Raw genomic sequence first — 24,285 nt, 5'->3', positions numbered from 1 at the left:
ATAACCTTCGTAGAAGTTACGATGTGACAAAGTGTGACAGAAATACTATTTCCGGTTGCACTCTAATTCAGATCTGGACATCCTTACAAAGCCACCTTCCAGCAAAGTTAGGAGACACGAATTGGGAGGAATTATTTAAGAGGGAAGTCACCACCCCCACCCCCACCGAAGACCCTTTTTCGAGCATGATTTTGGCGGTATCCTTTTAAAGTGAAGACAAATTATGTCAAAATATTCCAAAACCAAAGCACCTGTTGAACCAATGACCTGCATTTTCATCTCTCATAGGTGCAGCAGACCCAGCTGGTTGAGGATTATGGGTGCTGTACTTCTACAGTAGATAATAAAAATGTCAGCTACCCTTGGCCTATGCATTGCCTCAGATTGTTTGCATAAATATTTTACTACAGCAGCTGAGTTTCTGTTATAATGTAGATGTCAGATGCTCCTCAGCTCCCTCTGTGTCCATTATTGTCTCTTTTATCCATGGGATATAGTTGGACACTCTTGTGTAGACACCATATTTTCCTTCCGATGCACACCCTTCACCCCAACTCACCACTCCCAGCAGGTACCATGTGTGGCGATAAAAAATGACAAAAGGCCCTCCACTGTCCCCCTTGCAAGAGTCCCGAGCCCCAGAGCTGTAGCCCGCACAGAACATGTTTCCCGTCAACACCTTGTCTGTGGAGGCCATGCAAACCTCCTGGCTGACAATCGGTAGTCTGACTTTTAGTAAAAAGCGACTAAAACGGCCCATGTACCGAGTGGCTCCCCATCCGCTTACTTGCCCTATTTCACCCTCTTGAGTTAATAGGCGTCCTAGACCAGGGCTGGGTAAGCAGATAGGTCGAGCATAGTCATTTAGAATCACTGCACTGCGCAGGTACAGTAATGCAATGTCATGGTCATAGTACTCCCCAAGATAGTGAGGATGGGAAAAAAATTTCAGTACTGCAATCTTCTGCTCATCTTGGTCTCGTCGAAGCTTGTCATAATCTCCTGAAATTTAAGAAACTTAATGAGAAGAAGTGTAAAGCAGAAAAGATAGAAGAATTAGATATATAGTGGAAATGTGTCCAAACCCAGTGTGCCAGCATTTCATCCCCCAGCTAATGTATTTTTGATCAATACAAGAATGGAAAGCTTATCAATGTTCTTTAAACCAAATGTGCCTGGGCACCTATGTCCTTGTTACTTCTTGCCTTGTGATTTATTGCCTACAATGTGCAATGGTCATAATTGAACGTACAAGTAAAAAATATAGGCTGCCAGATTGCGTGATGTGCTCCGTGGAGATAACTCACCAATGGTTACATGGTGTGGATTAATGCCTTCGAAGCAATGTGCAGCAGACAGTACCCAACGGCTGCTGATCAGGGTTCCACCGCAGAAATCTATTCCTCTAGAAGTTCGGATCAGGACCTGGAAAGAGGCAAAGTAAGCGACCAATGAAAATACAGGGAAACGGTGATCTGCGAATGCCTGTTAAAGTATCATTCCCCCCTATGAACTGCTATTTGTTAAATTCTGTGGAGCTGAAGAAGCAAACCATACACAGGAAGTTCCATGTTCTGCTGCTGTTCAACGTCTTGTGGACCACTGACTACTCCACTGCATGTCCTATTGGAATAACCCGACAAACACGACCATTGGGTCAAAACATTACGGCACCTTTAGCCAGTTTACCCTTTCCCTTTAACAGTTGCTGGTGCTCACCACATATTTTTAATAAATATTTAATAATCAGAATTCTTTCTCCTTGCATCTATATTTCATCATATAATTACCCCCACTTGATGGTATCCACTGGTGATGTCCTTAAGTGAATTAGTTCCCTCTTCTGGCTCGTATTTATGTACTGTCTGAACATGGCACTGTATCCACTGAACCAAATTTACACATTTGTGAAATGTATTCATAAAATAATATTATATTATTTGAAAGGTTTACACACCTGCCAGGGGCAATGTCCAAGCTCACAACGCATCCCTCCAACAATCCGAAAATCATCAGATGTAGAATTGTCCTCAGCCTCTTCTGTAAAGTCTGTAATACTCCCTGTCCAAGCAGATGCCCCCTGATCATTCTTATCAGCATCTGCATTTAGGTTTATGCTGTCATCTGACTCAGGGACATTTTCATTATATACCCAAGTAGATTCGTTAGAAGGTCTTGTTCCTGTAGTTACGTTGGTATCCTGTCTCCAGGCAGTCACATTGGTACTGTGTGTCCTGGTAGTGTTGTCTTCATAGACTCTCTCATTCTCAGTGATATTTCTAGAAGGATTGTACTTCCCGTGCTGCCAGGCAGTATCGTTCATGTTGAGTGGTTGTTTAGTATTATTACTAGTAACACTGCTATTTAAATTAATTTGATGGAAGGGGGCAATGGTGGTGCCTGGGTTATTTAGAGGGAGCTTGAGAGGCTCCAAGTCCAGCTCAGGTTCCTCCAGAGAGCGTGATGAGCTTATTGTCAGTCCACATGGATAACGAGCTGTAGGGAGAATGTTTAGTTAGTAACAGAAACTCTCCCACCAAGTATTCATATAAAGATGAAGAGACTGAAAAGTTTTTTTAACCCAATATTGTGCCATATATCAGTGAGGAGCTGCTAGTGGGCCTCTGAGAACTAGGCGTTAGTAGATACAGAACAGCATCCATTACTCTGTAGCTTGGAGAAAATGAAAGCCCCTACCATGAGCAGCACATGTCTCCATCACAGCAGTAGGATAAACCATAGCAGATCATTTTACACTTATCAAAGATATTGAATAACTATTTGTCAGCTGAATCAAGGGTTACTGATTAAGGTGGTAATTATCTCAAAGCCGCTAGGCATTAGCACACACTCTGGCAAACAGCAGACAAGAGTGGCGACTGGTAGCAGGCAGAACCACCAGGGGTCAAAAGGTTTTTGTGGACAAAAATGTGCGTGTCAAATGTGTTTGTATATAACTCAGTCAGAAAATCACGAGAAAGTTCCCTGAAAACATAATATGAATGATGTTCTACTCACTTCCTTACCATTAATGGTTTCTACCTACCAGATTGGTCACAACTCTTGCCGTCCTTGTTCAGGGAATATCCATGTGCACAGGAGCAACTCACACCGAGTGACCGTGCTGTGTCTGTACAATATTGCAAACAGCCGCCATTGTTATACCAGCACTCAATTCTTACTGCCAGGAAAGAAATAACCCAAGTTGTACATGTGTGTGCAACGCTAATAATTAATCATCTGAATTATTTGTCACATTTCACATGATTAAAAAGTCCTTTCTAGCTTCTTCTGGCATCCTAGGAGAACTGTTCCCAGAGCCCTGTGGGCATGCAAATGTTTCTAACTTAAAAAGAACCTCATGGTGGTGCCCACTTCCAACTCAGCTTCTTAGGAAGGGTACGGTATATCATACCTCCCAACATTTGAAATGTGCAAAGAGGGACACTTTTGTTTATAGGTGTATGGTTAGAATGACTTCACCAAGAATTTGTGTTGGTAGCTACAGTATTTATCTAACTGAGTAAGGCATCTGGATAAAGAATAGTTAATGTATTTTGTTGATACAGACATTATTGTGACTTTTAAGGTTATTGGACACCGTGCGAAGGTTCTGAGCGCCAACAAAAATGGACACCAGTTGCAGAAAGAATATGGGGATTTGGGTCCAAAAGAGGAACCCCTAATGAGGGACAGTAGAGAGGTTTGGTATATGGCAGTGGCTTCTTTCATACAAAGATAAGATAACAGGATATTCTGGGTGATCTACTGATGCTTAAAAAGTAACTATTTCTGAAACAGAGACTTCTGTTTCATTTCAGCATTAACAATGAAGGACGTGTATAAGTCCTAAAACCACATCATTATGTTCTTATATATGCTATGTCTTTTGTCTTGATCAGTGTATAGATGACTCACCATTTTCACAGTGTCTTCCTGCGAAGCGAGGTGGACATAGACATGTGTAGATGTAATGATACTGCTGGCAGATCCCACCATTCTGACATGGGTTCAGTTTACATGGACTGAGGTCTAGGATATTTAAGAAGGGATATATGTTAATGAATCCAATACATTAGAACTGTAAACACATCCAAAGACAGAGGGAGGAGCATTTGGAACTTTTGAAAATAAACGCATGTTGCCTTGATCTTCATTGTTACGAGCCATGGCTGGACCATCATGTAAAATGGGCCCTGGTACTATGGGTCAGTGGCTAATGATCAGTGTGCGACCTCAAGCTGGACGCATGTGGTCACACACTTCACTGATACATCAACCTAGGTGTAGCCAGCAGCCACAGGCTACATTATTACACTGGCCATCTGAACAGCTTTGACAGCAGGTAGGACGGATTACTAGGCATTGGCCCGCTGGGCATTAGCCTGGAGTTTCCAATGGTCACCCCAGGCCTGCTACTGCAAAATTGGGTTAAAATCCCATATTGCACACATTTGAAGAGTACTAAGTGTAACGTGGTAATCAGGAACTGCAGCAGAAGTCTGGTGCTTCTATCCAACTTGCTCCAATACACATTCATTAAAACGTGGTATAGAGAAAAACAAGACATGTAAAGGATCCAGTCCCGGTGTAAATTCATTGGCTGGTAACATTTTTGTAATAGCATAGTGTGCAAGGTAAATATCATAAAACATCCTTCTTGTAACATACGGTATATCTTTAGACTAGAGGACATATCGGTGAACAATCATTATCAGGTTGCAGAAGACTAAATTACAGAAGAATATCCATTGTCAAGGAAACATGTCTAGTCGTCCCATTCTTAAGACACCCTTTCAGTTTCTGGCACTCACCTTTATAATGATACCAAAACTCTGTCTGGCAAAGAACAAGAAAAGAGTAAATCAATTAAACGTTCACATGCAAGTTGTTAGAACAAATATTCAGATTTGTTCTGTTTAATTATCCCTGCATTCTTTCATTTATATATTAAGCTACACATCCAGCAAAATTGAGTAAGGAATAGATTCTTTTAAAATGAATGGATCCGACATTGGTTGTTCTTTTCCACTCTGTTCTTCTAGTTAGATGTCATAATTTACCAATTGGTGGGGGTAGACTATAGCAGTGGCAAAAGCAGGGTCATCTTTAAACATAATGGGGTCTGGAGCAAGTCCTCCCAGTGCAAACCTGAGCAGTTGTGGAGGTCTGTGCAGCCATCAGTAAAGACCACCAACCACATTAAGTATCACTGATATATTAAGTGTGTTAGTCAATAAGAAAATGAATGACTTTGACTATGCTAAATGCTTTTTATGGCATTTTAAAGAATTAATTTAAAAAAAATAAACAATGATGCCACACAATTTTGAGATCTACTGAACCTTTCCGAGAACAAAAAAACACAGGGAAAAAGATGTCATTTCAAAAGAATGTCCCTTGTAAACAGGTATATGTGATCACCTGATCCTTCAATGTGTTGAGTAATCACTTAGGGAAACACTGACTTCTAGATATGCAAGTATAAGACTCTAATACTCACAGTTTTTTCCTGAGATTTGAAAATTTCTCGAGCCTCTTCCCTGGAGCACATTTCTTCAAAACATTCCCGCTCCAGGTTCCCGGGATGTATTTCCTCTAAGAAATAATTGGCACGTTTTCGCAGTACGCGGTGCGCCTTCTCACGTTCTATAAACACTGCAAGAAATACACAATAGAAAATCTCTTTTATAAAGCCTTTATCAAAACACCAAAACCTAATGCAAGGAGAGCACGTAAGGAAAAGAGGTATATACAAAGTAAATCTTTATTAAACAAAATGATTTAAATACATATAAATATATATATATATATATAATAAAAAAGCATCTCGGCACCAAGACACATATAGGAAGGTACATATGAACGGAGGCACAGGACTGCAGGAACTAGGATGGAAATACGTATGTATATGAAGCCACAAATAAGAAACACAAGGATGACCACAGCGATAAAGTAAAACGGAACAAATGAAATAACATACAGCAATGGTACATCGGTGCTCAAAAGTTACAAACCAAACCTAGAAACAAGGCAGAAAACAGAAAACTGAGCTTCGTCAGGGGGCTCATTGCAGCGAAACGTACGTTGGGGTTGGTACGTTTGGACTTGGCACCATTCATCAGTATGCTGTCACCTTTTCAGGCTGGTGCTGGGAAATACAGTCTAATGGTGCTGTTCCACTTAGACATAACATTGATTGCACTTTAACATGTTAAGCAAATATACTTTAGCAGATTGGATGTTTTATTCTTTCCTTTGAATACTGAATGACATAAATACAACACAGGGAACATTTTACGACTCTTTTTAATGAGGTTACAACGTATCAGTGCCTGCTTTTGTATCACATGAGAATAAGGAATTACATGCAAAAATTATGGCAACGTAACTATAGAGTTATTTATGTGAAGGGTTTGGACATTCAGAAGTACTAGGAATTGTGTTTTTAATGCTGAATTCAGCTACAAAATTTGGTATAAATCAGCATCTTGAGAAAACCAACCCTAATGCAACATTAATGCGGTATTTTGCCGAGGTCTGCCCTCAAATGAAGAAGGTACGTGTAGAGGGGTCTGGAATCTAATGACGCTGTATGAATTAATAAATAATAATGTACCTGAGTAACAGGATGATACAGAGAGTAGTAGCAATGTAGTATAAAGGAAGCCTCTAGTCATCTTGACTTTTCGGGATTGGTTCAGCCTATAATTAAAATACAAAGAGCACAGACGGATTTTAGGCCAGTATTATATTATTCAATAATCTTCGTAGCCCAAATCTTTATAATTATTTACATACCTTTTCTGGGAGTGGGTCAGCACTTGGATCCCTGGTTTACCTATAAGAAGGTGTGTACTAATAGTCTTAATGTAGGGACAAGCGAGGGCATAAAAGGTGGGCAGTTTAACAGAGCAGAGTAGATGATCTCTAGTTAATCATCATTACAAGCAAATATTGACAGTGCATACCAAGGCAGGGATCAAATAGTCAACAGCATGGCCACTGTGGGGGAGGACACTATAAGTGCAAACTGGATAGCTGCTGAGCGAAGTCGGCACATGGCAGCTGGACATTGCTTGAATCCAACCACAATCAATGGCTGAGCCACAATCTGACACCACTGACATTTTCCAAACTCTCAACCAAATACACGTAATTGTGCCACACACCAGTGAGCACTAAAGATGTGTGAGAGGAGAACACAACATGTAGACTGGGATGGAATGGATGGCAGGTGTAGTGGGTGGTATATTGTGGCCTAGGGCAGCAGGTCCTTCAGCTTCAAAAAAAAAAAAGGAGGTTGATCATCCTATTGGGCAATCAAGCTATCTGTAGCGGAGAGCTGGGATATGACATCATATCTCAACACCCAGTAAAAAAAGGACAGAAGCACAAAGGGGAGGCAGACAACGCTTCCTTGGGTTAGGCCTAGGGTCGTGCCAAAGGTAAATACGCCACTGGGAGTAGTAGTATTAGGAGGAGTCATCCATTGGTCTTAATGTGGCACTGGTCTCAACTATACAGTGGCGTCGGCAGGGGGGGGCCAGAGGGGGCCATGGCCCCCCCTAAATCATGCTGTGCCCCCCGGTGTGCCCCCCCAATTGAAACGCCGTCTTTTTTTTTTTTTTTTTTAATAGATCCGGAGGAGAGAGAGAGAGGCGCCGAGCGGTCGCTGAGGAATACGTTCTCAGCGACCGTTCGGCGCCTCTCACTCTTTTCCGCGACCGCGAGGCCTCTGCCTTGGTCGCAGTGCTGGCATTTCAAGCCAAGCGCCGGTATATGATGTCATATCCGGCGCTCAGCAATGAAGCCGCGCACACTGCGGCAGAACCAGGAAGACAGAGACCTCGCGATCCCGCCGCTGGACTTCTACAAGCCCAAGGTAAGTGAACTTCAAAGGGGGGGGAGGAGGGTAGAAAGTTAGGAGGGGGTTAGAGAGTGAAAAGAGGTAGATAGGAAGTGAGAAGAGGTAGATAGGGATACATTGGGAGGGAGAGAGGGGGTAGATAGGATAGATTGGGAGGGAGAGGGGGTAGTTAGGATAGATTGGGAGGGAGAGGGGGTAGTTAGGATAGATTGGGAGGGAGAGGTGGTAGTTAGGATAGATTGGGAGGGAGAGGGGGTAGTTAGGATAGATTGGGAGGGAGAGGGGGTAGTTAGGATAGTTTGGGAGGGAGAGGGAGATATTAACATATATTGGCAGCAGGGGCTAATATTAATATTAATTGGCAGCAGGGTCTAGTATTTATATTCATATTGGCAGCAGGGTCTAGTATTTATATATATATATCGGCAGCAGGGGCTAATATTAATATATATTGGCTGCAGGGGCTAAGTTTATATATATATTGGCTGCAGGGACTAATAATATATATTGGCAGTAGGGGCTAATATTAATATATACTGGTAGCAGGGTCAAATATTAATATATATCGGCAGCAGGGTATAATTTTTATGTATATCGGCAGCAGGGTATAATATAAGTATATATCCGCAGCAGGGGCTAATATCAATATATAACCGCAGCAGGGGTTAATCTTAATATATATCAGAAGCAGGGTGTAATATTTCTATATATTGTCATCAGCAGGGGCTAATATTAAAGAATGAGAAATAACTGCCTAACGTGTGTGTGTATATGTGTGTATATATATATATATATATATATATATATATAGTGTATATGTACCGTTTTATAATTGGCCCCCATACTTTGGTTCCTGGCCCCCCATGTGCCCCCCCTAAATATGAAAGCTGGAGACGCCACTGCAACTATAGATGATTGACCCGTTAGAATCTTTATTCTACAGCATGGCCCTTCTTTAGCTGTGACCCACCACACATGTCTGAAGTACACGTGGATGCATGGGTGTCTGGAGGGGGCAAGGAGGAGCACTCCCCTCCCCCTGGAAATTAAAAGAGGCCCACAGGAGTAGCAGCAGGGGAGGGAGAAACAGTAGGCTGTTAAGGTTAACATGACATAGAGAGCAATGTCAGGGGAGTGGTCTGCTCTCTTCCTCTCCCTCTAACTCATCTCCTCCCCTTCACTCTAGCAGCTTCACAGGCACAGAGGCAGAAATACAGTTTGCAGGCTGCAGACACAAGGTAGTTCTAGTTCATCTCCTATAACTCCAAGCTAGTCTGGTGTATTAAGCATCATGGGAACGTGAGAACTCAACAACTGGAGTGCCAGGATGTGAAATGCACATCCCATGATTCTCAGCCATGAGAAAAGTTGTGATAACAGCACTTTGAGTGCCAAATCTTAGCCACAACTGCTGTAAATCTACAAAGTGTCCTATTTTGATTCCATCCCTTTTTTTTACTTCATTCTAACTACCATTTTTTTGAAACACATCAGCATGTCTGCTGTGCATCGCACAATATTAACTTTTCTTGACTGCAACTCCCATGATGTTGAGCCAGCAACATCGCTAGATGATTATTATGGGCATAGTAGCTGTAACTGTAGCTTATGCCTTGGAGTGGGGGCTACACTAAGTCTTCAGTACAAACACTAACTTTTGTTGACTCCATCTACAATAATATTCATCCGGCCATTTTGCTGGCTTAACTTCATGGGAATTGTAGTTATAGACCGGGGTTGTGGTGGCCAACACTGCACAATAATGTTTTTGACTGCAGCTCCCATGATACACAGTCAGCCATTACTGTCTGAACACCATAGGAATTGTAGACGGGGGTATTTGTGTCTAATCTTTACCACCACAGCTATAGTAAACTAAAGTTCTCATGTTGCGCAGGTACATGCTGGTCTGTTAGCTACAACTACCGGTCATATCATTTTTCCTATTAATGGGTAACTAACATTTGCCTAATAAACAGGATGTTTTTAGGTATTTTTGGAGTTTGTTTTTTTCCACATTATGTTACATCCTTATACGTCACAGCTTTTAGCACCTGGAGATAGAAGCTATGAATCCAAATTCAATCCACAGCAAGATGTAAATACTGGATCTGACCTGGCACAGGCATGAAGAAGGTGGGTGGGAGGAGATATCCATACATTGTTCCGGTTTATATTTTATTATACCTGCTTTTCAAATTTTATGGTCCTACATTTCTGGGTAATATAAGGGTTACCTTCTTACCATCCAGAGAATGGGGTTAAAACAAGACATACTTTATCTTGATATGTTTTCTCTATCTGTGCAGATAATATTTTGTACCATGACGCAAAATACTCATTCCTTCTCAATAGCACTTTTGGAGTTGTGTTACATTGAACGCAAGAGAAAAAAAGAAAGCAACATTGTAAGAACAAAAGCACATGTTGTCTGCCAGGCATCTGTTTACAGGTCAGCGCACACCGCACCATGTTGTACGCCTAATCTAATAAACTAAACTAATAAAAAACAAGAAAAGAATCCATCCCAACAGACAATGCCCTCTAAATGTATCCTATTCAATGTAGCAATATACTGCCTAGTAAAATTAAATTGCCATTTGGACTCCTTAATCAGTCGTTGGTCGTGGTTTACATTTAGGATGGCCATATGCCTTTCCCATGCATGTGAGTCCCCTGGAGATGGCTGGTGGTAAGTATAGGGTATAGGGTGCACTGTAAAGAAGCGCTAACATGCGTTCGGACAGATAGCGATCAGCTATCTTTATTGGAAGCTAAGTGGAAGCTAAATATCATACGTGTATCTTTAGTGGAAACCTAGCTGCCCCATTAAAGTACAGAGGCGCATCCTTACTTATCACTTGCATCTGCAAACAACTACGCTAATCGACAAATTTCAAATTGAGTTGAAAAATAATCAAATAACAGACAAGACGTGATGACAACAAAGGACAAAGGTGAAAAACGCGATGACATACACGGAAATACACATTTAAAAGACTATAAAAGAACAGACTCAAGGGACGGAAGTATACACAGATTTCTGATTTTTGCCGATTTTACCGAATTTGCTGATACTTACAGACATCTGCACCAATTGATTTCCTGAAGAAGCCCAAAGGGCGAAACGCGTAGAAAGACTCAATTGGACTTCATTTTTTGATGAGTTTTTAACCAAACGCCTACATATGCACTTTGTGCATGAAAAAACTGTGAGTGCATTACCATTGGCATATACTGTTTTACCTGAAGATACTGCACTATTTTAGTTTGTTTTTTAGATTTACCTTGAAGAGCATTAAAGTTTTTTAAAAGTCCATATTGATGGGTTGGATTTGCCTCTTTCACTTGTGAGTGCAATATATCACTTAGTAATTAATATTGAACATACCATCTACACTATATTGTGTTGTTTTTTTGTTTTTTTCCCTATATATGTACCTGCGCCCCATACATTTCTGGTTTTCTTGTATTTTCTACACTTTGAGGAAGAGTGTCGCATGGGCAGCTGCGGTCAATACTAGGGAAGTATTCACACATTTATTTATTATTTATCACATTTCACTTAAGTAGCACGTATTCTTTGGATTTCTTCTTTTTTGTTGTCAAATTGAGTTGAGTCTGGAACTTGAGCTGCAGCACATAGCATTTTCCAAGAAACCACTCATACTCAAGAAAATCACCAGTGTCCACTATAGTTTAAAAGAAATGCTCAGTATCCAGCAGTTAGAACACGTTAGGGATCAATATATCTTTAAGAAAATATAAACCTAACAGATCAAGTGACATGACGCTACTATACAAAACGCACACAAAGGCACATTTCACGAGATGAATTTTATTTTCAGAAAAAAATAAACCAAAAATTTACAATAGGTGATCTAGTTAATGGTTATATGATGATACGTCAATCATACTTAATACTATTTATTCCTTGTAGACATCATTGCACTTTTTTAATCTTATATTATCCTTTGCGTGACTTCTGTAAACTTGCCTTTCCATTTGAGTTTTCTGCTTCATAGTTAATCATTTGCTGGCTGATCCATTCCAGGTATCGGCTGACTTTGGTATACACACCAAAGTTATCCACTCGTCCACAGCCTTCTCCCCAGCTCACCAACCCCACCAGAAACCAAGTGCCCCCAAACTTAGTAACCATGGGTCCTCCACTGTCTCCACGGCAGGCATCCTGTCTGTCCCCCAGCTGCCCAGCACATAACATATTTTCAGTAAGTTCGTTTTGCATCAATGCAATGCACTCGTTACGGGGAGCCATTGGAATCCGTATGTAGCTGAGAACGCTGGAGCGATTGCGCGACGTTTCATTCTGGCTTCCCCAGCCAGTGACTACCACCTCGGTGCCCTCCAGAGTCAAATGTCTTTCGGCAAGTTCCAGGCTTGGCAGGCAGATTGGAATCACATACTTGTTATAGAGGGCAGGCGCTGAGAGACGCAGTAAAGCAATATCATTGTCTGCATTTTGATACCGGTACTCAGGGTGTCGGAAGATCTTGGACACTTGCAATGTCTGTTCTGTGTCCTCCATCTTGCGACGGTCATATTCACCTGGCCATGGAAAAGGGTAAAGAAAAGAGGTAAGCAGACCCGCTTACTGGCACAGGCTCCATTGAGTGTCAGCTGACATGCTAAAGCATGAATTAATGACAGGATTTAATAAATTTTATTGCACAGATATTATACAACAGACTTGGCACAAGATATTTATCAGACTTTTGAAGTATAGTACATATTTAACACTCTTCCTTTTTAGTTTCCAATTCTCTGAATTCAGTTCCCCACTCTCCCATCCCATTGTGTCCTTCTATTTTAGTTTCATTTACTAATTTTTGAAACATTATCCCTACGAGATACAATCTATCGGGTAGGAAGGTCATTTTCATGATGAGACCTGGCTTCAATGTTATTATTGGGAGGATCAAGATGATGAAGTCAATTAAATAGAATGAAATTGTGACTTTTTACCTTGTGTTATTTAACAAGAACACAGAACAAATTAGACATCACTAAGTATAGAGATGCCGTTTATTCTGAACACAAAGATATCAAGCATGCCCAGGCTTACGCTCAGATGTTTTCATTGCTGGTACAGTAGAGTTCAGTTTCCTCTCCACTCTTTTACCCCATACTAGACATACCCATGTCCCATTTTAACTCCCCTTATAGTGATCATCTTGAACAGTCTCTGACATTTCAGCTGTTGTAGGATACAACTCCCATCCTGCTTATCCAGGCTTTTGGGTTTAGCAGGACGCCAGTTTTGTTAGCTGTTTTGTTAATTCCTGCTACCATCATGTTATGGGCTCCAGCCAAAGATCTCATATGAGCATGATGCCTGGCCAAGCACTTGAACTTAGGACTGGCAGTTAGCGTAAGAGGTTCATACCAAGCCTCACATAGTACTTTCCGGCATTCTCCATACAATGGGCAGCTGTCAGCGCCCACAAAGGGTGAATCAGGACGCCTCCACAGTGAAATTTCTTCTCGTGAATTATTAAGACCTGAAATCAACATGGGAAGTGTCAGAATAGATTTACTTATGTAGATTATTTGTTTAGACTTTTTTGAGGTTTATACTCTTGAAAGCTTGTCATTAAAATGGAATGTTAGTCCAATGGGAAAAAAAAAAATTACATTTAATTATAAGATACAAGACACTGGCAAACAAACACCATCCTCAGAGATTAAATGTGATCGTACATGGGGAGGGATTGACTGAACGAATATTAGGCCAATGCCAGAGAAACACATGTAACAGAATAATCCTTTGGAAAAACTAATAAAGAGTTTTCATTTATACTGCATCACAAGAACATGAGGAGAAAATGAAGGGTCCATACTTGCCAAGGACTATCGCCTTTGCGTCCTTGCTTTGCCGCTGTCAGCCGAAGTAGACTTTCAAAATCCATGATTTTCCTTTGACCACAGGGGTACTCCACTGCAAGACAGCACAATGTATTTCTGTGATTTGTTGTGTAGAAGTGTACAAATGTACCACTTCTGGCTATGCCAGACACAGGAAGATTTCAGTTACTATAATCACTGCCTGAACCTGTATTGTGCATTTTACTTGCACTTCCACATATAGCCAGCAGGATGTCTAGGGTAACTTGGAATTTCTGTAGAAGTGTACTTATTCCGTGAAGCCTTTCTGTGTTCCCTTTATGTGTTTTTATGCATTCTTTTTATGTTAACACATTGGGCATCTTGTCTTCCAAATATATTTCAAAATGGGTCACATTGTTGGAATTGCCCCACAGGCTGAATGTTACCACCAGACCTCCCCTGCTGAATTCTTACACTAACAATATGAATAAATAAATATAGAACTCACTACATCGTAATCTACCACAGACAGCTGAGGTACACAAATATATGTACATACATAACTTGTGTATGTTATTAAGACTGCACAAAATAATGCATTGCAGTGGTAGAGAGTTTTATAATAACAATAATGACTGAAAATGGCTGTATATTTTATGAGATAATAAGGCTTAAGAGTCTTGGAGAACTTCTGGTTATATTATCTTTCGCTATACAAAGTACATGAAGACACGGAAAGTAGACAATATGTTACCCGCAGGGCTACAGGTGTGATGGTTATCATCCAACTGGTACCCCGAGGCACAGCTGCACACACGGGAGGTACTATTCTCAGTTTCAGTGCAGAAGTGAAGACATCCTCCATTATTCACAGAACAGTTTGGGTAGGTGATTGCTAAAAAACCCCACAAAGTTTATCAACAAAAAAACCCTGCATTTTTATTGTGATACTTTCCATACACAGTAAATATTTTTACAAACATCTTTTATGCATTTTTTTCTTTTGCTGGTCTGCATGCTTTATAATTATATATATATATATATATATATATATATATATATATATATATAAACAAAAAGTGGCAAAAAGGCACTGTCTATGTTTCAATGTTATGTTTCAAAATGTATGTAAACTTACATAATTATATCTCAATGAGTTAATTTAGTAACCTTACCATCAGAACATACCCGTCCTTCCCAGCCTTTAGAGCAGATACAGTCATATCTCCCAATACCATCCTTACAGACACCATTTGCACATGAAGCTGATAGACACTGATCCCCATCTGAAAAACAGGTGACCTGGCTAATAAGAGGTATACATGTAAAAAAAAGACACATACCTTTATGCAAACCACAGGGTTATTTTGAGAACACAGAAGGAACATGAAATCTGTGCACTTTAGTAGTCCTACATATGCATGCTCCATAAAGGATTCAGGATAGAAACAGATCATGGTGGCAGAGTAGCCATGGGACAGATTGGCCCCTAATCTCTGGGCGGTGGTTCGCATAGAAATAATGGGTTTCTTTGGTGCCTGCTCATCACCTGTGACATCTGAAATATCAGGTCTCTGAGACTGGAATATATCTGGTCTTCTGGGATAAAGGTTCCAGGTAGCTTGAAGCCACAGGTACATCCATGCCCCAGTCCAACCTGGGTGCACTTCATGGTTTTGATGTGGGAATGGTTGCACCAGTCACTACTACACATGGGTATGTTGCGGAGAATAGCACGGAATTCCCCATGGATTTTGCTATGGTATTTAATTTTTTATTTAAATTGAAAAACTGCAAATAATGTAAATGCAGCGGTGTAGCAGATTCAGCTTTTATTTGGGGAGGAGGGCTGGCATTCTGGCTGCCATCTCCCCTTGAAGACTTAATTGCGGTGCCATAGATCTCATAGTTCTCATACTCTCTCTGCTGACACCTCCATGACTCTCAAGGACAGACAAGAATATGAGAGAAAGCTTACAAAATGCATGTGACATCCTACTTGTAGAGGCCTTAACCTAATAACCTTTTTACCTACAATTTAACTATAATAATACTTTTCGTGTTGCACATTTATTGAAGAGTAGTTTATACTTACCGAAGTATTTTGCCCAAAAGTTAAGCTGGGGAAAAAGGGAAAGGTTTAGAAGTTACAGCATATGTTCAACCAGTTTCTTTCATAGTTCACTTTCTGAATTAATTGGCTCTCTTACAGTGGCCTCGCGGGTCTCAAATATCTCGCTCGCCTCCTCCAGATCACAAACTTCCTCCACACACTCGCGTTCCAGTGATCCTGGCTTCAACTCTTCCATAAAGTTGTAGGCCCGTTTATGAACTTTTAAAACACGATTTGCATCCTGACTGTTGAAGAAGACTAGAATGAAAAAGAAAAACCAGAGTACAATCTCATCTCAATGGAGCTAGTGGTTTACTGGCGGCCCATCTGCAACAAAACCAAGGCCATGTTGCCTATTGAGGATCAACTCATTGGTGCACTGCTGCTAAATGGACTGGTTACAAGCTACCCCACTATGAAACAAGCACAGATATGAGAAGCAGGCACTGCTAGGGTGATATTCCACAACATTCCTGATGAAGTATTAATTCTGGATATATTTCATATATATTCTGTTTTCCTTTTTGTAAAACAAGTGTTAGGAACACTTTTCCAACACCTGCTGTCATTTTCTAGCAAGCAGCACTTCTGGGTTTGCCGAGTAGATTGTAGCGGGTGCTCCCGTTACAATCTACTCTAATTACAGCTACCCAGAGTCATTTAATAAGTGACGCTTACCGGCACTGCTGGAAGCACACGGCATGTCCCAAGTGATCAGTGAGAAGCAAAGGATGGAAATCAACCACATCATGCAGGGTAATTTATCTGCAGACAAAGGATGAGAGGGAAATCACTTGTCTCAAGATTCAATAAAGTTCTAGAACCATAAGCCTATGTGAGGCGAGTCAGTAAACAATACCCATTCATAGTATTCTAGTTCTGCACAAAAAAGGGAAAATGAAAATCAATTAACATGTGTTAAAGATATTAAAAGGAACAGGAATATTTAGGTGTCTGTGTCATTGGTAACCAAACTCAACTATCTATAACTGCTGGGGTTTCCAGCTTCATCAGATTGTAAGCCTCACCTGTTGTCTCTGTAAGTCAATTTGTTATATTACATACTACTTGTTATGTCCTGTCCACCCATTGTACAACGCTATGGAATTTGATGGCACTATATAAAACAATAAATAATAATCATCCACAGGGTTGTCTTTCTAACCTGCAAGTCTGTATTATACAGAGTATGAATGCTGTGCATCATACTGTATTTACTTATAAACACATTTGCTATTATCATATACACATAATGCTGCCTTTCAGGGCCCCATGAGACACTCATACCCACTAAGCATTTTGGGCACCGAGGAAAGAAGGGAATTAAGGGAAGAAAATTAAGGGAAGAAAATGGCACAAAGTTATTTGGATACCATTAGGTTATTTTTGTTAGAGTTTTTATGTAAATCTTGGGGTGATAGAGAAGATTCAGAGGGTCACAGTCTAAAGGTCTTATTCTAAATCATGGATATCTGATCAAACTAGTTTGTTTGGAATGCCACAGTTGAATGTATGTCATGTTGGGGTGTCAGTCATAATATATATATATATATATATATATATATATATGACATCATAGCACACAGGCATATTTATAAAATGACATATTTCAGTATATAAAGAAACGAATTTAAAAATCATTACAGATCATACTGCCACATTAAATAATTTTTATGGTACTGATCCAAATTTTAAATAGGACGAGGAAGGTTCACTTACTTTTTTATCCAAGGTAATAGTAAGGGTGATTTAAACCCACAAATCCATATAAATAATGCTTGGGGAAAAAGGGTATCTTCAATTCAGGAGATTGGTTTAATCAAATTAAAGACAAAATTGAAACATTACTTTTATTCCACAATTAAAAATGAATACACTGGCCATGTGCAGAAATAGCCACTGTGTGCCTCATGTTTCATTAATCATAGGGCCTTTTTAATTGTTGAATAAAAGCTGTGTTTAACTTTGTTTCTGAATGGATTGAAGCAAAGCAACATTCTTCAAACCTAGTTAAATCACATACACTAACGTCCCTGTTTGTGTATTTACATGGCTATACAATGGTTTTTCATACTGCACTGGCCTTCCTATCAATTTCAAGTCTGACCAATAAGGAGTAGCTCAGAACTTTATAAATGAATGTCTCCGGTTTGGTTTCACAAAGCATTATTATAGCATTTGAGTGTGTGAATGAGAGCTCCGGTGCACCCAGCTAAAGGCATATTGCGAACATCTACACTGTTTGAAGAACCCTGTTCTAAAGTGGTGGTACTGTTTCTTTATGAAGAGCAGCAACCAACAGTTACAATTGTTTTAGAATAATACATATTGAAGCGCTGCTGAACAGTATAGGTGTAACCAACAGGTAGCTCTCCAATAGCTACACTCTGGGTGATCCTGCAGGATTGAGCTCTAGACTACCCAGTACAGATACTGGGTAGTTTGGAGCTTATTTACAAGTGTTTAGGCTGTGTATGTCTTAGACATACGCAGTTAAAATGCAATGCTGTCTGTGCATAGTGTAATGGACTGTGCATAGGCAGTATTTTTATGCCAGGACAGTTCCAAATTTGATGGGACAGGACCCAAAAAGTGGCACTATCCTGTGAAATTTGGGACTGTTGGCAGGTATGCTCACCTTGTTTCCGTAAGTCCAAACTGTTATGTGATGCATGATGTTTACCGATATTACAGCCATGCAAAATATAACAGTGCTATATAAAACAATAATATTTTCTTTAAAACACTTGGAGGCATTATGGCAAATTTGGATAGTACGGTAATTAAAATGTTGCTTTCTATAAATCTCAAAAGTATTTTAAAAATATGAAACCTTGTGTATGTCAGCAAAGACATTATCTCCAGAAGAATATTACATTGTTCCACAATGCATTAGAATACATTTTCATGAATTCATTCCAAATTAAATATAAAATGGTCACCAGATTACCAATCAAATATTATTATCCTGACTTTAAGTAATCTACAGCTCAAAGACTGGCATATATATATATATATATATATATATATATATATATATATATAGATACTTTTATTTTTTAATCGCTCTCGCCAATACAAGCAGTTGCACTTTACAATGTCGTGCTTGCATCGCCACTTAAAACACGCTTCATTCTTGTCAGCACAGTCATGCATATTAAAAATAACCAACACATTGAATTGAATTCCCATGAGGCTCAGCCAGACATACTACTTTCATGATGCTGGCTGAGAGTCATGGGAAGTGCAGTTACCAGTAGATAAAGCTGCAGATGTTAGCTGTGAACTACAATTCCCATGATGTTCAGCCAGGTGTCCACCATGACTAGGCATTGTGGAGTTGTAATTTACAACTAACACCTGTCACATCATTTGCTGTTAGCTACAGTTCCAATGAGGCTCAGCCAGACATACTGCTTCCGTAATACTGGCTGAGCGTCATGGGAAGTGCAGTCAACAGTAAAGCTGCAGGTGCTAGCTGTGAACTACAATTCCCATGATTCTCAGCCAGCCAGATGTCCACCATAATGCTGGCTGAGCATCATTGGAAGAGTAGTCCACAGCGGAATTTTCTTTTTTAAATATAAAAAGGCTAATGTTAGCCTCCCTCCCAGGACCCTTACACACACCTGATGTCACGTTCTACCCAGGCTGTGGAGCTGCATATCTCAATCCTGGATTTCCTTATGCTCTTTCCTGTATTGTTCCTGAGTTGCAGCCGGCGCCCCACTAGTGGACTCCCAAGTTGAGTGGCCTGCATCGTGACTCCCAGGATGAGTGCTCTGCATCCAGACTCCCAAGCTGAGTGCCCTGCATCCAGACTCCCAAGCTGAGTGCCCTGCATCCAGACTCCCTGGTTGAGTGCCCTGCAAGTGGGCAACCTGCCGTGTGCCCTGCAAGTGGGTTACCTGTTGTATGCACCCCATCAAGGGGGTTACCTGTTGTGTTGGCACTGTCAAGTGGGCTGATCTGCCTTGCCTTCGCCTGGACCTAAAAGTCCGCTAGAGACAGCTTCCTCATTCCCATTCAGATATGCTGATCCCTGTTTCGGAGCAGAGTGCGCAAGAAGCGGCTTCCTCATTCCCGATCAGATATGCTGATTCCTGTTTTGGAGGAGGTTGGTCTGCTAAGCGGTAGTGCTGGTCATCGAAGGACTCCTAAGAGATTTCAGATTCCTGAGTATGCAGGTTCCTGGGTTGCCTTGTTTACGCAGTTCTTCCGTCAGAGAGCAGGCCTTCCTTCTGTTTATGTTCCTGTTTGCGTCCGGAGGCCGCTCGTTCGGAGGGGGATACTGTCACGTTCTACCCAGGCTGTGGAGCTGCATATCTCAATCTTGCTACAGTTACTCTGCTTAGCTTCCACACTCCCAGCCTGCAGCATCCCGCACATGAGTATTGTGCTATGTCTCATGCCTGCTCCAGGGTGCCTGCAGGATTTCTCCAAGTTCTGTTCTGTCATCATCCGCTGCTATGTCAGGGCGCTGGTATGTGGCTGCACAACCCTAGATGCCCACCGTGAGAGGGCTGTCACCCTGCACCATGCCATGTCCAACTCCGCTACTGCACCGTAACTCCTGAACACAATCTTTGGGCGCTCTGGGTCTTTACAGTCGTCTGTATGGACCCGGTTCCTGACACCTGCCCATAAACACACATATACACATACACTGCCTTTACACATGGCTGCCCATACACACCTGCCTGTACACACGCCTGCCCATATACACATACACTGCCCTCACACACGACTGCCCATACACACTGCCTTTACACACACATATACACATATACTGCCCTTACATACACCTGCCTTTACACACACACCTGCCCATAAACACACATATACATATACACTGCCCTTACACATGACTGCCGATACATGCTGCCCTTACACACAGTGTCTTTGCACACACATATACGCATACACTGACTTTACACACACCTGCGTTTACACGCACATATACACACATACACTGCCCTTACACACAAATATATATATATACATTGCCATCACACACACCTGCCTTTACACACACATAAATTCACATACACTGCCCTTACACTGCTTTTCTCACCATCTGTTATCCCATCCTCCATCCAGTTGTGGGACCATGCCGGCTATTGATGCAGAGTGGTGGTGTACAACGTCATATCCGGGCACTCAGCATCATTGGCCGGTGCATAGTGATTAGGGAGCAGTATGAATTCTAATCGTTAGCAGGGTGAGTGTGATAAAAAGGTCTGATTACCGGCAAATTGAAGAATAAAACATTACACATTTAGAACGTTAATGTTTGTACCAATTAAAAACATGTTTTACATACATTTTAAGTTGTAATTTCCATTAAACTTAAAATACTATTTTTTTCTTATGTGTATTTGCGATAAAAGGAAATATAGACTGCGATGGCAGATTACGGCATACCTGCCCACTCCCTACCCATAAAGAACATCAGTCCAAATACAAGCGGTACAGACTGTAAAACATTATCCATCACAAATACAAGTACAATATGTAAATTCCTGCAGATATTATTATATTGGACAATTTATTTCACCCAACCATGCAAAACAGGCATTTATTTAACCCCTTGATGACAATTGCCGGTCCGGGCACGTCGCGGAAAATCAAGGCCTTAACGACAAATGACGTGCCAGGACCGGCACATCTTTAAACGGGTGCAGAAAGCGATCTATTTTCGCTTTCTGCACCGAAACGGCGTTGCTGTAATGCTTCGACCTCGAGGCATTCAGCAACGCCATGATCGGCACAATCGGCCATGATCGGCATCTCTGGCCCCTCCCCGGGGCGTCAACATCCCCGTTTTAAAAGCGTTTAATCGTTAATCAACGATCGCCTCCTAAACTTAAATGGTGTCGCTGGAATGCCTCGATCAGAAGGCATCCAGCGACACCAAACACTTACCTCTCAGCTGCCGGTGATCTTCGCCATCTGCAAGATGGCGGCGGCCCGGGAAAAAAAACAATAAAGGTGAAAAAGTTTGCTAGATGGTCTCCAGACCATGCATGTGGGGTATCACTGCGCTCAGGAGATGTTTCTGAACACATATTGGGGTGTCGTGTGACAGCGGCATAAACCAGGAGCTGTAAATTCATACATAAAGTAGGTGTGTGGGGGAAAATACACACAAAAAAATACTACTGCAAACTTTGAAAAAATTCTGGTGGTAAAATGTGTGCATACAAAGAGTTAAAATACCAGCATTTAAAATACCCTGGGGTATCTAGTTTTCAAAAATATTTATTGGGCACACTGAAATGGCCCGGCTCAAAGATGTACCAAATAGGGTATGGGCAGTGGATCCCCAAATACCAAAGTTCAACATTGAAAAATGCGCATGCCCCAAATGTGGCCCTTTTGCCCCCAAACAGCCAAGCAAAATCATTCATGTGAGGTGAGATGTTGCTGAACACATACTGGGGTGTTTTGTGATAGTGACATATACGAGAACCTTTTAATTCATACCTGAAGTAAAATGTGTGTGGAAAAACAAATGCAAAAAAATGACTACCACAAAGTTTGACAAAGACTGGTGGTAGATATGGTGCATGGAAAGAGTTAAAATACTAGCATTTGAAATACCCTGGGGTGTCTAGCTTTCAAAAATATATAGCTTTATTGGGCACACTGAAATGGCCCGGCTCAAAGATGTACCAAATAGGGCATGGGCAGTGGATCCCCAAATACCAAAGTTCAACATTGAAAAATGCGCATGCCCCAAATGTGGCCCTTTTGCCCCCAAACAGCCAGGCAAAATCATTCATGTGAGGTATCGCTGTACTCAGGAGATGTTGCTGAACACATATTGGGGTGTTTTGTGATAGTGACATATACCAGAACCTTTTAATTCATACCTGAAGTAAAATGTGTGTGGAAAAACAAATGCAAAAAGAATTACTACCATAAAGTTTGACAAAGGCTGATGGTAGAATTAGTGCTTTGAAAGGGTTAAAATACTAGCATTTGGAATACCCTGGGCTGTCTAGTTTTCAAAAATATATGACTTGATGGGGTAAATTGCATTGGCTGGCTTCAAATATACCCGAAATGGCACATGGGGGGAAGAATTACCAGATTCAGAAAAAATGGCTTTGAAATAGCAAAACGCTACCTGTACTTATTGCCCCATAATGTGTAGAAAAAAGCAAAAAAACATAAAAACATTGGGTATTTCTAAACTCAGGACAAATAGTAGAATCTATTTAGCAGGTTTTTTCATTACCTTTTATAGATGAGTGAAAGATTTTTCAACTAAAAGTTAGAAACAGTCATTTTTTTCAAAAATTTTCACCATATTTTATACTTTTTTTTAATAGTAAATAATATGATACAATCAAAACAATGTCATCTAAAGAAAGCCCTTCTTGTCCTGAAAAAAACAATATCTAATGTGTGTGGGTTCAGTAAACGGGAAAGAAGAAAATTACAGCTAAACACGAGCAGCGCAGAAATGTTAAAAAAGGCCATTGTCACGAAGGGTACAACAAGTAAAATCAGCCTTTGTCACGAAGGGGTTAAATCAATGCAGGCATAAAAATAATATCCACAGCGATCTGATGTTTTCAAGACTTGAAGGTGTATTAACAAACAGAATATGGCAAAAAAAAACAATTCTACGTAATCGATAAGACCACAAGCAGGTACTTATAGACCATGAGCTATTCTTTTAACATAATAGTAAATATAAGATGACATATTTTAAAAGAACCCAGAATTCTTGCTTTTACATATGCAGCAAAAAGACAAAGATTTTTAAAATAAGCCGGGTCCCAACAAACCGTCAATATTACTGCTCTGTTGTGTATAAAGCTGACTCTTTATCCTCTTCTGAAAATTATTTTCTACAAACATTTTATACGATATTTAACCAATAGTGCTTATTTCAGCTTCTAGAAGTAAACCTGTGAATGTACATATTATTTATTTTCGTTTCTAATTTGTACACAAGCACGTCACTTGGACATCGTATTCTTGTGCAAAACACTGAAGAAAATGCTTATCTATAATCCCAGAATTTTAATTGAGAAGATGTAGTTTTACCTTTTCACTTGGTGGTCTTTAAGCTCATAAAGTTAGCTTGGGGTCGCCTCTTTTAGTCACAAAAAGTGGAACAGAGTCTGGTTAATCCACAACCTCAAATATTGATTCACTGTGTCCTGTCCCTCTCTGTGCAAACAAGAGGCAGCCTCCAAAATATTGCAATTTCAGTGAAAAGAGGAGGACGCCAAGAGCAGCACATTGTATAGCACTCATTAACTGACCTCTATCCTTGTAACATTGTAACATACATCACATGCAATATAGTGCATATAAACTTGTGAATGGTGCAAATGGCGTGTGTTGCAACAGACGGAAACAAAATGTGGACAACATCCAAAGTATCCTGCAGGGGGTACTCATCCTAGGGTGAGAATCAGTGTTCCACAAGAATCAT

At 40.6% G+C, this 24,285-nt stretch overlaps 2 protein-coding genes across 2 annotated transcripts; both read right to left on the bottom strand.

Moving 5' to 3' along the window:
- Positions 1–424: 424 nt before the first annotated feature.
- On the bottom strand, positions 425–10,032 carry LOC149288274 (coagulation factor X-like). Its single transcript, XM_089492011.1, has 9 exons — positions 9,987–10,032; positions 6,802–6,841; positions 5,504–5,717; positions 4,815–4,839; positions 3,919–4,032; positions 3,047–3,181; positions 1,958–2,496; positions 1,308–1,425; positions 425–1,002 (listed from the first exon to the last, which is right to left on the bottom strand). Exons 1-9 carry the CDS (start codon positions 10,030–10,032, stop codon positions 425–427), a joined length of 1,809 nt encoding a protein of 602 aa, XP_089348137.1.
- A 1,805-nt stretch (positions 10,033–11,837) lies between these two features.
- LOC149288273 (vitamin K-dependent protein C-like) lies at positions 11,838–16,533 on the bottom strand. Its single transcript, XM_089492010.1, has 8 exons — positions 16,509–16,533; positions 15,928–16,088; positions 15,813–15,837; positions 14,893–15,003; positions 14,472–14,612; positions 13,732–13,829; positions 13,278–13,392; positions 11,838–12,439 (listed from the first exon to the last, which is right to left on the bottom strand). The coding sequence occupies exons 1-8, from the start codon at positions 16,531–16,533 to the stop codon at positions 11,838–11,840; spliced, it is 1,278 nt and encodes a 425-aa protein (XP_089348136.1).
- Positions 16,534–24,285: the final 7,752 nt, after the last annotated feature.

The sequence above is a fragment of the Sceloporus occidentalis genome, unplaced genomic scaffold, assembly GCF_023333645.1.
Source record: "Sceloporus occidentalis isolate IW3139 unplaced genomic scaffold, rSceOcc1.0.p SCAF_53, whole genome shotgun sequence".
NCBI classification, from domain to species: Eukaryota; Metazoa; Chordata; class Lepidosauria; order Squamata; family Phrynosomatidae; genus Sceloporus; species Sceloporus occidentalis.
This window is presented reverse-complemented; position numbering and strand designations above follow the sequence as displayed.

Coding starts and splice junctions, on each gene's coding strand:
- LOC149288274 (XM_089492011.1), bottom strand. CDS start 10,032: ATGTATGGATATCTCCTCCCACCCACCTTCTTCATGCCTGTGCCAG. Junction 3,182..3,918: donor AGGAAGACACTGTGAAAATG/GTGAGTCATCTA, acceptor CTTTCCTGGCAG/TAAGAATTGAGTGCTGGTAT. Junction 1,003..1,307: donor TCCACACCATGTAACCATTG/GTGAGTTATCTC, acceptor CTTAAATTTCAG/GAGATTATGACAAGCTTCGA.
- LOC149288273 (XM_089492010.1), bottom strand. CDS start 16,533: ATGCCGTGTGCTTCCAGCAGTGCCG. Junction 15,004..15,812: donor CTTTTGGGCAAAATACTTCG/GTAAGTATAAAC, acceptor CCTGTTTTTCAG/ATGGGGATCAGTGTCTATCA. Junction 13,393..13,731: donor AAGGCGATAGTCCTTGGCAA/GTATGGACCCTT, acceptor TGTTGATTTCAG/GTCTTAATAATTCACGAGAA.